The 13753-nt window shown below is 53.6% G+C and overlaps 1 protein-coding gene across 4 annotated transcripts; it reads left to right on the forward strand.

The window, feature by feature from the left end:
- On the forward strand, positions 1-13753 carry ABHD4 (abhydrolase domain containing 4, N-acyl phospholipase B). Of its 4 annotated transcripts, none has more exons than XM_038741475.1 (7): positions 1-82; positions 5357-5445; positions 8633-9005; positions 9169-9323; positions 10273-10384; positions 11941-12127; positions 12505-13753. In XM_038741475.1, the coding sequence occupies exons 1-7, from the start codon at positions 60-62 to the stop codon at positions 12592-12594; spliced, it is 1029 nt and encodes a 342-aa protein (XP_038597403.1). In that variant the 5' UTR covers positions 1-59; the 3' UTR covers positions 12595-13753. The 4 variants fall into 4 exon arrangements, with proteins under 4 accessions (XP_038597403.1, XP_038597404.1, XP_038597406.1 ...); XM_038741476.1 differs by having other exon boundaries at positions 8680-9005; XM_038741478.1 differs by lacking the exon at positions 1-82 and adding an exon at positions 2501-2587.

The raw sequence follows: 13753 nt of genomic DNA on the forward strand, positions 1-13753 counted from the left end.
TGATCCCCGCATAAGGACGAAGGCGGGGTTTACTCCAGCCCGAGCCGGGCTTGTTTACTATGGCTGATGATCTGGAGCAGCAGTGAGTTGATTCCTCCCCTCTTTCTCCCTCTGGCTCTCTCTCTTTGCAGCAGGAGGGCTGGGTTGTTGTCTTTTTTGGGGGGGGGGGGGAGAGATGAGGGTTGGCTTCTGCTTTTTCCTGCCATGGCCAAGAAGAGGCGAGGGAGGACAGAAATGCGTTGCTAGTTTCCCACACTTGATCTCCTTGTGTGGCTAGTGCTAGTTCAACCAGCTCTGGGGGGGCGAGCATCCCCTGAGGTCCGAGATCTGTAGCTGTGTTGGAAAGTGTGGACCAGGACAAGAGGCGAGGGAGGACAGAAATGCGTTGCTAGTCTCCCACACTCTGATCTCCTTGGGTGGCTACTGCTAGTTCAACCAGCTCTGGGGGGGCGGGCATCCCCTGAGGTCCGAGATCTTTAGCTTTGTTGGAAAGTGTGGACGAGGACAAGAGGCGAGGGAGGATAGAAATGCGTTGCTAGTTTCCCACATTCTGATCTCCTTGTGTGGCTACTGCTAGTTCAGCCGTGTTGGGCATCCCCTGAGGTGTGAGATCTGTAGCTATGTTGGAAAGTGTGGACAAGGACAAGAGGCGAGGGAGGACAGAAATGTGTTGCTAGTCTCCCACACTCTGATCTCCTTGTGTGGCTACTGCTAGTTCAACCAGCTCTGGGGTGTCGGGCATCCCCTGAGGTCCGAGATCCGTAGCTGTGTTGGAAAGTGTGGACCAGGACAAGAGGCGAGGGAGGACAGAAATGCGTTGCTGGTTTCCCACACTCTGATCTCCTTGTGTGGCTACTGCTAGTTCAACCAGCTCTGGGGGGCCGGGTATCCCCTGAGGTCCGAGATCCGTAGCTGTGTTGGAAAGTGTGGACAAGGACAAGAGGCGAGGGAGGACAGAAATGCGTTGCTGGTTTCCCACACTCTGATCTCCTTGTGTGGCTACTGCTAGTTCAACCAGCTCTGGGGTGTTGGGCATCCCCTGAGGTCCGAGACCCGTAGCTGTGTTGGAAAGTGTGGACAAGGACAAGAGGCGAGGGAGGACAGAAATGCGTTGCTGGTTTCCCACACTCTGATCTCCTTGTGTGGCTACTGCTAGTTCAACCAACTGTGGGGTGTTGGGCATCCCCTGAGGTGCGAGATCTGTAGCTGTGTTGGAAAGTGTGGACCAGGACAGGTCCCCTGCTTGTTCTGTGGGAATGAAGTTGCCCGTGTGGAGAGGAGTTGGCCCGGCCTGTTTCCACTTGCACAGTTGCTAGAGTTGTAGGAGGGGAGTGGATCAGTGGGGTAGTAAGCTCTGGGCAGTGAGGAACTTTCTAAGGGGAATATCGGCAATCATCCCCTGGGCCTGGAATGCCCCCAATCCCTCTGCCCATCCGCCAAGCTAGCTCTCTTCCTCCCTTCAAGGCCCTGCTGAGAGCTCACCTCCTCCTGGAGGCCTTCCCAGACTGAGCCCCTTCCTTCCTCTCCCCCTTGTCCCCCTCTCCATCCCCCCATCTTATCTCCTTCCCTTCCCCACAGCACCTGTATATATGTATATATGTTTGTACATATTTATTACTCTATTTATTTTACTTGTACATATCTATTCTATTTATTTTATTTTGTTAGTATGTTTGGTTTTTTTTTCTCTGTCTCCCCCTTTTAGACTGTGAGCCCAATGCTGGGTAGGGACTGTCTCTGTATGTTGCCAATTTGTACTTCCCAAGCGCTTAGTACAGTGCTCTGCACATAGTAAGCGCTCAATAAATACGATTGATTGATTGATTAGAGCAACCAGCTGCACACTGTAGCCGTTGACAAATCCGTGCCAATACCTTGGGGTTTGTTGGCGGCAAGTTGAGCTCCGTCCCTGAACTCATCTGAACCCCGACTTCGAGTCCAGCCGGGTCAAGGGTGACGGGTTGCCGACGGCTCCGCGTCTGATAAAAAGTTGCTTTTTGGGGAATGACTCAGCAACAGGTTCGACCCAACCGGCAGGCTTCTTCCCTGGGTGGGCCCACGGCCCCCTCCGCCCGGCCACCTCCAAAAGCAAAACCAGTTTTCTCGGAGAGCGGAGAGCTTCCTGGGGCAGGGGGAGAGGAGCCCTGGCTTCCAAGGCCTGGCTATTGGCAGTGAAGTCACGTTGCCCACAGCCCCATTCATCACCCCCAGAATGGGGCAGGGGTGGGCCGAGACAATGGCCAGGGCCTCAGACGCAGAACTCCGGGCGCCGTTCCCAGGCCCTGCCTCATCCTGAGCCATTCCTGCCCCTCTCCTGTTTTCCCCTCTCAGAGACAGGGCGGAGGACGCTTCAAGGGAGAGGCTTAGGGCCAAACTTCCTTAAAGGAACGTCTTCCCAAAGGCATCCTGCTCCGCCTGGCGTGGGAACACCAACCTTCTTGGGTTGTGCCTGGAATCCCTAGTGGCCTTGCGGTCCCTAGGACCTTTGCCTTTATCCGCACAGACGCGGGGACTCCATCCTCACAGCCAACTTCTCCCTGCAGCTCCGTGGAGAAGTCACCTACCTATTTGGAGTCCGGATACAGTTGTGAGTGTTTTGGGTTTTTTTATTTTTTAAATGGTACCCGTTAAGCACTCACTCTGTGCCAAGCACTGTACCAGACGCTAGGGTAGATACCAGATAATCCAGTCCCACATAGGGCTCACAGTCTTCATCCCCACTTTATAAATGAGGTAACTGAGGCCCAGAGAAGTTTCAGTAATTAGCCCAAAGTCGCACAGCAGGCAAGTGGCAGAGCCAGGATTAGAACCCAGGTCCTCTGACTCCCAGCCCCAGGAATCTGGCAAAGGGTGTGATGGGATGGCTGGAATCTGGTCTGGGTCCCACCCCTAATTCCCAATTTACCATGTAACTGGGGTGGGTCCTGGCTGAGCCTCAGTGTCCCTCTTTATTTTCCACTGAGCCTCAGCAGGAGGGTTTCCCTGAAAGGAGGAAAAAAAAAAGAGAAACAGCATGGTCTAGTGGGTAGAGCAAGGGGCTGGGAGTCAGAAGGGCCTGGGTTCTAATCCCAGCTCTGCCACTTGGCTGCTGTGTAACCTTGGGCAAGTCACTTCACTTCTCTGGCCAGTGCTTGGCACATAATAATGATAATAATGTTAGTATTTGTTAAGCGCTTACTATGTGCCAAGCACTGTTCTAAGCGCTGGGATAGATACAAGGTAATCAGGTTGTCCCACGGGGGGTTCACAGTCTTCATCCCCATTTTACAGATGAGGGAACTGAGGCCCAAAGAAGTGAAGTGACTTGCCCAAAGTCACACAGCTGACAAGTGGCGGAGCCGGGATTTGAACCCACGACCTCTGACTCCAAAGCCCAGGCTCTTTCCACTGAGCCATGCTGCTTCCCTAATAAGGAAGGCACATAATAAATGCTTAACAAACTGCCATCAGTATTTACCTCATCTGTAAAATGGGGATTAAAACTGAGAGCCCCATGTGGGACAGGGACTGTGTCCAACCTAATTAGCTTGTGTCTAGCCCAGCGCTTGCCAACTTGTACTTCCCAAGCGCTTAGTACAGTGCCCTGCACACAGTAAGCACTCAATAAATACGATTGAATGAATGAATATAGTAAGCATTTAACAAATTCCATTAAAAACAAATCCAAACTCTCCCTGCCACATTCTTAGTTGCTGTGGGCTTTCCTCAGAGATTCAGCCCTGCTCTTCCCACATCCTGAAGGGATGTAGTATGCCAAGAACAAACAAGGCATCCTGGTAAATTTAAGTAAAGAATCTCCAATCGGCCCCATGCCCATCTATGCCCCCTCTCCCTCTCTCTCTCTCACACACATACACTCACACTCTCACTCTGTCTCTACACACTTTTTAAGGCAGGGCTAGCACCCTGCTGCGGGGTGGCAAGCGCACCTGAATGTCCAAAAGTAAACCATCCCAGGGAGGCATTCACCAGGCAAGCCCACTGAGGGAAAAATAAAATGTTTTTTTTTTTATGGTATTTGATAAGTGCTTACTATTTGCCAGTCACTCTACTGAGCACTGTGATAGATATAAGCTAATCAGGCTGGACCCGATCTATGTCCCTCATGGGAAACACGTTTTAATCTGTTTAAGCTGCTTCTGAAATGCTTCCAAGAATTAATTTGGCCAGTCCCTGTCCCAGCACTGGCAACCAAGATGACCCCCTCCCTCCCACCTGTGGGAGGAGAAGGAAGAAGCAATTTGTTTCCCTCCCCACCCAGGTCTAAGTTATTTAGAGAAGCAGCATAGATAGAGTACAGACCTTTGAGTCAGAAGAACCTGGGTTCTAACATCAGCTCCGCCGCTTGTCGGTTTTGTGACCCTTAGGCAAGTCATTTCACTTCTCTGTGCCTCAGTTACCGCACCTGTAAAATGGGATTAAGATTGTTAACCCCGAGTGGTTATGGACTGTGTCCACCTGATTAGCTTGTGCCTACCCCAGCACTTAGTACAGTGCCTAGCACATAGTCAGTGCTTAACAAGTACCATTAAAAAAGAGAAAGGGGCAGGCCACAGCATTGGCATCCCCGGGCTTCCAGAGGAGCCTGGGTAGTGCTCAAACATAGAAAGAGTTTGGGAGGGAAAGAAGTGATGCTTCGCTCCTCGCTTTTCTGTTGGGGATCCACGGAGAGGATGTGCCCTGTGGTCAGGGAAAACGGCCGGGTTTCACAACCTCGTCTCCTGATCGAACCCAAAGCTCCGGTCCCCCATCCAGTTCCCTTTGCTCGGCAAGAAATGAGTCAGCCCACGGTCTGGGTGGCAACTGGAGACTGGCCTCCCGGCCTTTGCCCACATCCCTGGAATACGACAGGATTGCCCAGAGCTCCCGGGAAAGCAGAGGCTTTAAAGATGAAGGGAGTGGCTTTCGGCTGTACAGTTCCTGCCCCCAGAGAAGGCTTGAGCACACTGTGGCTCGCGGGAGAGAGCGGGATGGTAATGTTCCTGTGGGCCGGGAAAAAAATCTTTCTCTTGTCATCGGACGAAACATCAGTGATCTCTGTCTGTCTGACTGTCACCTCCACCCTGGCTTGTGGAAGCAGCCAGAGCCCGGGGCTTGGGAGTCAAGGACCTGGATTCTAATCCCGGTTCCGCCACGTACCTTCTGTGTGACCTTGGGCAAGTCACTTTACTTTTCTGGGCCTCGGTTTCCTCATCTGCAAAGTAGAGATTCAATACCTGTTCTCCCTTCTACTTAGACTGTGGGCCCCATGAGGGACCTGATTATCTTCTATCTACCCCAGCACTCAGTACAGTGCCTGGCACGGAGTAAGCGCTTAACAAGTACCATCATTATTATTATTATTATTTCTCCTCAGGCCCCAAGGCTGGCTGAGCGGCTGGCTACCTGCCTGGCGACCGACCTCCATGTCTCAGCTGAAGAATGTGGAAGCCCGGATCCTCCAGTGTAAGGAGGGGAGGGAGTCAGCACACCGTGTCCTTCTCACTCCTTTGCCTTTCCTTTCTTCTCCCCTGAAACTCTCTCTCCATCTTCCTCCCTTACTCCAGAACTCTTCTCTTGGCCTCTATGTTTCCATGCCAATTACAATTGTGGTAATTCATTAAGCACCTCCACAGAAGGTTTGACCACAGTGTACCCTGACAGGAGCGAGCGGGATGGGAACGTTCTTTTGGGCCGGGAGAAATCTTCCACTTGTCACTGGGCAAAATGGATCAATGATCCCTGTAGGCCTACCCGTCGCCCGCACCGTGGCTTGTGGATGCAACGTGGCCTAATGGATAGAACGGCCCTGGGAGTCAAAGGATCTGGGTTCTAATCGCGGCTCTTCCACTTGCTTGCTGTGTGACCTTGGGCAAGTCACTTAACTTCTCTGAGCCTCAGTTCCCGCATCTGTAAAATGGGGATTAAGACTTTGAGCCCCACATGGGATATGGACTGTGTCCAGTCTGGTTAGCTTGTATCTACCCTAGCTCTTAGTATAGTGCCTGGCACATAGTAAGCACTTAATAAGCACTATTTCATAGAAACGCAAGTCCTTTGGCTCCCAGGCCTGTGTTCTTTCCACTAATCCATGCTGCTTCCCATGCAATTGGTACCTCTGTCTCTCACCTCTCTCTATTCCTTTTGTCTCTCCCTGGCACCTTTCCTCACTTTTCTTCCTCATTCTTCTTTTCCTCCACACTTGATGTCCCTCTCATCCTCTGTTGCTATAGGTCTCTGGCCCTTCTGGGTCCTTCTTTTATTATGATTAACATTTGTGGATCACTAACTTTGTAGGTAGGGCTCTACTAAGCTGCATTGTGACTATACCAAAAATATATGTAAACCGAGGGCAGTCCCTGTCCGCAAAAAAGCTTACGCTCCAGGGTGGGAAACAAATAGAAAAAAAATTAACGTTGTTAAACAGTGAAACTTACTCCAACCCTATCCTCCCCAACCCAGAAACAAAAATTCCCAATGTTCCCGTTCTTTTCAAAAGCCACTCCCTGCTTCACCTACTCAATCAGTCAGTGGTATTTATTGAGCCCTAAATCTGTGACTAAGCACTTGGGAGAGTATAATAGAGTTAGTAGAGACAATCCCTGCCCTCAAGGAGTTTACAGTCTAGTTCTTCTTCCTTTCCTCTCTGTCCCTTGCCTGTCACCACCATCCCTTGGCCCTCTCTTCCCCTCCTTTCTGCCTTTTTCCTTTTTCTTTTCCTTCTTTCTTACTCTCCCTCTACTTGTGCTCTCTCCCTCTCCTGCTGTCATCCTCCCCCACCCATCATGTACAACCTGACCCCAACTGAGACTCAGTGGCTGCAGTAGGAGGGAGAGAAAGACTGTGACCAAACTCCATCCCGGCGCCCCATCCTGAGGCGGGTGGGGCTGGAGTGGTGACAAGTGGGTGGGAGGGAAGAGCAAAGCCAGTCACCATTTCCCCCTTTCCCAGCTCCTTCTCGGCCATAATCCCACTCATGTAGGGAGCAGAGCTGAAGCGAAGGTTGTGGAGCTAAAGGCCACCGTGTCCTTTAGCTAATCCAAGGCCTCGGACCCCAAGACTTCCAGGGAATCGCTTCCTGTGGCAGGAAGTCAGGAGCTGTGGCAGAAAGTGCCCAGGTCCCAGGGTGAGGGGTAGCTCCAGGCCCCTACCCTGATGCCCTCCCTCTTTCTAAGAGGGACAGCGTGGCCCCCATTTAATAATAATAATAATAATAATGTCATTTATTAAGCACCTGCTATGTGCAAATAATAATAATAATAATGGCATTTATTAAGTGCTTACTATGTGCAAAGCACTGTTCTAAGCACTGAGAAGGTTACAAGGTGATCAGGTTGTCCCACGGGGGGCTCACAGTCTTCATCCCCATTTTCCAGATGAGGGAACTGAGGCCCAGAGGAGTGAAGTGACTTGCCCCAAGTCACACAGCTGACCGTTGGCGGAGCGGAGATTTGAACCCATGACCTCCAAAGCCCGTGCTCTTTCCACTGAGCCACTCATTTGTGGTGGGCAAGTCTCCCGAGGCACCATGATGATAATCAGCAGAATGGGAGGTGTTGCTTCCTCAGCCCATAACGGCCACCGCTGACCTGGTATATTGGGGGAGAGCCCCTCCTCCCCACCCCGGCTGTGAGACTCAGTTATAGGCCAGGGCCGGTGGGCCTACAGAAAAGGAAATAAACTTCCTTATCATCATCATCATCATCAAACGTATTTATTGAGCGCTTATTATGTGCAGAGCACTGTACTAAGCACTTGGGAAGTACAAATTGGCAACATATAGAGACAGTTATTACAGAAAGGGATAAGCTTCTGTTCTTTTGATTGCTTTTTTGCTAGGAGTTCAAATCCCCAATTCCTAGAAAAAAACCTGAACATATTTGCCGTAGGCAGATGCTTGTGATCTGAAAGGGCTGGGCTAGCAGAGGGGAGTGCCTGGCTATCATAAAGCTCCTGGAGAGAAGAAAGTGGGGAGAGAGAGAGAGAGAGAGGCACACACACACCCTGGGTGGTAAGAAGGAACAATATGGTGTTTAAGCACTTGCTATGTGCCAACCACTGTACTAAATGACTAAATACTGGAATAGATACAAGATAATCAGGTTGGACACAGTCCCTGTCCCACATGGGGCTCACGGTCTAAGCCAGCCGGAGAACAGGTATTTAATCCTGTTAGAAGCAGCGTGGCTCAGTGGAAAGAGCCCGGGCTTTGGAGTCAGAGGTCATGGGTTCAAATCCCGGCTCCTCCACTTGTCAGCTGTGTGACTTTGGGCAAGTCACTTCTCTGGGCCTCAGTGACCTCATCTGTCAAATGAGGATTAAGACTGTGAGCCCCCCGTGGGACAACCTGATCACCTTGTAACCTCCTCAGCGCTTAGGATGGTGCTTTGCACATAGTAAGCGCTTAATAAATACCATCATAAAAAAAATCCCCATTTTACAGACGAGAAAATGGAGGCACGGAAAAGTGAAGTGAGCCACCCAAGGTCACCCAACAGACCGGTGGCGGAGCTGGGATTAGAACCCAGGTCTTCTGACTCCCGGCCCGTTCCCGTTCCACTAGGCCCCGCTCTGGGCCGCTCCAAGGCCCCAGGGTGGGAGGGCGGGCGGGCTCCGGATAAATTGTCTCTGGCTTCTGGCCCGCCTCCCCCAGGTCTCCAGAATAAGTTCCTGGCCCGGTACGTGTCCCTTCCGAACCAGAACAAGATCTGGACGGTGACCCTGAGCCCCGAGCGGCAGGAACGCACGCCCCTGGTGCTGGTGCACGGCTTCGGCGGGGGCGTGGGGCTCTGGATCCTCAACATGGACTCGCTGAGCGCCCGGCGCACCCTGCACACCTTCGACCTGCTCGGCTTCGGCCGCAGCTCGCGGCCCCCCTTCCCCCGCGACGCGGAGGGGGCCGAGGACGAGTTCGTCTCCTCCATAGAGTCCTGGCGCGAGGCCATGGGGATCCCCAACATGATCCTCTTGGGCCACAGCTTGGGGGGCTTCCTGGCCACTTCCTATTCCATCAAGTACCCCGACAGGTAAGGAAAGGGCCTCCCTCGGCTCAGCCCGGAGCCAACGTTCGGGTCTGCGCCCGCGCCTTTCTGGGAGGCGTGGGAGGGCGGGACCTCTGGTCTGATGCCTTCTCCCCTGTCCCGCCACTTCCCTCTTTTCTCTCGCCTCCCCCCCCCTCCGAAAATGTAGAGTCAAGCACCTCATCCTAGTGGACCCATGGGGGTTCCCTCTCCGGCCAACAGACCCCAGTGAGATCCGGGGGCCGCCAACTTGGGTCAAAGCCGTGGTCTCCGTCCTGGGCCGTTCCAACCCATTGGCGGTCCTGAGGGTAGCAGGGCCCTGGGGTAAGTACGAGAGCTTGTTATTTATTTTTTTTAACGGTATTCATTAAGCATTTGCTATGTGCCAGGCACTGATCTGAGCGCTGGGGTAGATACAAGATAATCAAGTTGGACACAGTCCCTGTCCCACGTGGGGCTCACAGTCGTAATCCCCATTTTACAGAGGAGGTAACTGAGGCACAGAGAAGTGAAGTGCCTTGCCCAGGTTCACACAGCGGACAAGTGGCTGAACCGGGACTTGAACCCAGGTCCTCTGACTCCCAAGCCCGTGCTCTGTCCCCTAGGCCATGCTGCTCGAGAGCTGAAAAATGAGCCCATCCTCGGTTCTGACTGCCCAGTCTCCCCTTTGGGGGAAATTAAAAGGAAACCAGCTCTCTTCCCCAATCATCCTTCACTAACAGATTCCTCTAGACTGTAAGCTCACTGTGGACAGAAAATGTATCTTTTATATTATATTGGACTCTCCCAAGTGCTTAGTCCAGTGCTCTGCACACAGTAAGCTCTCAACAAATACGATCGCCTAACTGAGTAGGAGTCAGAGATCCTGTGTTCATTCATCCATTGTCTATTTATTGAGCGCTTATTGTGTGCAGAGCACTGGACTAAGCACTTGGGAGAGTGCAATACAACAACAGGCTCTGCCACTTGTCTGCTGTGTGACTTTGGGCAGGTCACTTAACTTCTCATTGCCTCAGTTACCTCATCTGTAAAGGGGGGATTAAGACGCTGAGCCTCGGGTGGGACGTGAACTGTGCCTAACCTGATTATTTTGTACTTACCCCAGCATGTAGTACAGTGCCCGGCATGTAGTAGGAGCTTAACAAATTCCATTAAAAAAAAAAAGGTACAGGGCTGAGGGAGAGTAAGGGCAGGGAGGACTCTGAGATCTTTGGGCCCGCTGCTGGAAAATTCCTGAGCGGGCACTAACCATCCCCTCTGCCCCTACCCCCAGGCCCGGGACTGGTGCAGCGATTCCGACCTGACTTTAAGCGCAAGTTCGCCGACTTCTTCGATGATGACACGATATCGGAGTACATTTACCACTGCAACGCCCAAAATCCCAGGTGAGGAGGAGCCCTCCGGGAGAGAAGACCAGAAAAGCATTGCCAGGGATGGGGGAGGGATTGGGGAAGGGGCGACCAGGGTCAAGACAGACTAAATTTTAGGGAGAACCCCAAGATCCCAGCCCCTCTGAGAGGAAGAGATGCCTGAGCTCCCCTACCCACCTGTAAAATCAGGACAGAAGTTTGCTCTCTCCCTTCCTTCTTGGGATCCTCTGCCAAGGAGGATTGTGAGTAGGTCTCAGGGTTCCTCAGAGGATGGTTCATTGGTCTGTAGGGAGAGGAAGGATTTTCCCTTCTTTTGGCTATGTCATCTCCCCCAGTGCCCTAGTCCTGGAACGCCATCCATGTAGTCCATTTAACGCTTATAACACTACTGCATCAGTTTCCTCGCTGACCTCCCTGCTTCCTATCTCCCACACTCCAGTCCACACTTCCCTCTGCTGCCTGAATCATTTTCCTAAAAAAAAAAAATCATCAGCTCATGACTCTCCACTCCTCAAAGTCCTCCAATGGTCGCCCATCAATCTCCCTCTCAAACAGCAATTCCTTACCATCGGCTTAAAGGCATTCAGTCGGCTCTCCTCTGATTTACCTTGCTAATGTCCTACAGCCCAGCCTGCACACTTTGCTCCTCTAATTCTGACCTACTCGGTGTACCTCAGTCTCACCACCAATCCTCCCTCCGGCCTGGAACTCTCCCGCTTCATATCCAACAGACGACCGTTTGCCCCACCTTCCAAGCACTCTTAAAATCATACCTCCTCCAAGAGGCCTTCCCTAAATCCTTATTTCCCTAGTTCACCTTCCCTTTTGCATCACCTGTGCACACAAATCTTTACCCTACCCTCAGCCCTACAGCAGTTTTGTAAGTATCCTTATTCTCAGCCATTTCCCCTATCTGTAATGTATTTTAATGGCTGTCTCCTCCTCTAGACTGTGAGCTCGTCGTGGGCAGGGAATGTGTCTACCGACTCTGTTGCATTTTTTTAAAATGGTATTTGTTAAGCACTTACTAGATGCAGGTACTGTACTAAGTGCTGGGATAGATACAAGCTAATCAGGTTAGACACAGACCTGATTAGACACAGAGGGCTCACAATTTTAACCCCCATTTTACATGTGAGGTCACTGAAGCACAGAAAAGTGAAGTGACATGCTCAAAGTCACATAGCCGGTAAGTGACGGAGCCGGGGTCAGAACCCGGGTCTTTCTAATCCCCATGTCCATACTCTATCCATTAGGCCACACTGCTTCTCATTGTACTCTCCCAAGCGCTTAATACAGTGCTCGGCACATAGTAAGCGCTCAATAAATACGACTGGCTGACTGACTCTGCCCCAACGAGAGGGTGAATGGGGACTCACGCAATCTGTAACGTGGGCAATTAACTGCCTGGAAATCCCACAGCGTCCCTTGCCAGTCCAGCAGTCGGTCCCGTCGGCCCTGTCAGGGAGTTCTTCCTCGAGTGTAGCCAAAGTTCCTCCCTCTGAGCCAGAGGGCTCCAGCCCTAACCTCCCTCCCCACTTCCTCCCATCCCCGGCTTCTCCTGTTGCCAGCGGAGAGACGGCATTCAAAGCCATGATGGAGTCGTTCGGCTGGGCGCGGCGTCCCATGCTGGAACGGATCCACTTGATCCGGAAGGACGTTCCCATCACCATGATCTACGGGTCCAACACCTGGATCGACACGAGCACCGGCCAGAAGGTGAAGCTGCAGCGGCCGGACTCCTACGTGCGTGATGTGGTACGTCGTGGCCGTGGCATCTCCCAGGGCACCGGGCAGGCGGACTGGGCCCGGGTCGCAGGGCCCGAGCCCGGCGCAGAAGGGTCAGGGGGAGGGCACACATCAGTGCCACCGGCAACACACACACTCAACCGCCGCCAGTCGATCCCTGCTCCGTCGAGGGCATCCTACCAGGGGAAGGTGGGAAGGGAATCGGGGCAGGAGGGAGATGGAGGGCCTCGGGAACACTGAAGGAGACTGCGTGTGGTCTCCAGGGGCCCCTCGTGACATCCAGGGGCTCCAGGAGGGTTGAGGGGGGATCCTGAGTCCTTGAATAAAACAAGCCCCGCTCTGGAGAGGGCCCCACCCTCAGGACTCCATCATCCCTTCCCCCACAGGCCATCGATGGGGCCTCTCACCACGTCTACGCCGACCAGCCTCACGTCTTCAACACGGTGGTGGATGAGATCTGCGAGTCAGTGGACTGACCGTCCGGCTCAGAGGAAGGAGAAAGGAGAGCACCGACTCGGCCTTCGCTTCCCTCTCTGCTTCCCTCTCTCCCTCTAGTCCTCACTCTCACCAACTAACACATGGCCCCCAGCCCGGCCCCGCAAGGCCAGCGCGGGGCTGGCCAAGACCCCGCGGGCGCCGGGCACGCCCCAAGAGGGTCGGGTATCGGGGCTGCCCGGCCGAACGGGGCCCGGGGACCGGGGTGGGGGGGCTGGAGGCGCTCTCCGGCGCTGGGGAAAGTCCCTCCCTGCCCGGGATCCAAGGAATATGGCCTCAGGAGCCCAGGACGTCTGCTGGCCATCTTGCTTTCTCCTCAGGGGGAGGAGAGGAGGCAGCGATCATTTCCCTGAACTCCTGAACCACACCGTCCCTCCGAGCTGCTGGGGAACGGGTCCCCCCATCGTCCGTCTCCCCACCCGGGGTGGGGGGCATTCACCCTCTCAGGATACTGGGGCTCTAGCCAGACCCCTGCTTCCCCTTTCAGGACCACGCTCGACTCCTGCCTATCTCTGGTCAGCACCAAGGCCCAGGCCCCCTCCCTCAGACCAACTGATGCCCCTCTGGTGCCCCCTCGGCCAACGCTGGGCCTTTGGGATGAGTCCGGCTCCCTTCTCCCTGACTCTTAAAAGAGACCACTCGGGTCTCGGCCAGTGCCTTGGGGCCTTGTGCCCCCCTTCCCGACTGGGAGAGCGAGGACAAACCTTGCCCCCCAACTCCACCCCCAGAGGTGACATGGCTGTAGCAGCTCCCTTTTCCGCCCCTCCGGCCTGCCCCCCGATCCCAGCGCAGTGGCTTCCTCTGGAACCGGGCTTGGCCCTCGTACGCCGTGGTGCTTCCTCACGCTGCTTATCTAACCCTCTCACACCTCCTGCCCTGTTTCTCTCCCTGTCTAACCTCCTCCCCATCCTGGGCGCCAGCCCTCGTCCCCCGGCTGCCTGCTGGGCACTCCCCTGTGGGCGTGGGCTCAGGGGGCCTGACCGGAGGGAAGGGGCCGGCTGGGGCCGTGCCCACCCATGGGCCTAATCTATGTGACCTCTATGTGCTTGTGCAAAGCCAAAACCCCTTTATCAGTATTCCATCTGAGGGCTTTATATGGACCCAGGCCCTTTTTCTATGTTAATAAAGAAACCAAGGAAA

Source organism: Tachyglossus aculeatus (genome assembly GCF_015852505.1).
Source record: "Tachyglossus aculeatus isolate mTacAcu1 chromosome 12 unlocalized genomic scaffold, mTacAcu1.pri SUPER_6_unloc_1, whole genome shotgun sequence".
Taxonomy (NCBI): domain Eukaryota; kingdom Metazoa; phylum Chordata; class Mammalia; order Monotremata; family Tachyglossidae; genus Tachyglossus; species Tachyglossus aculeatus.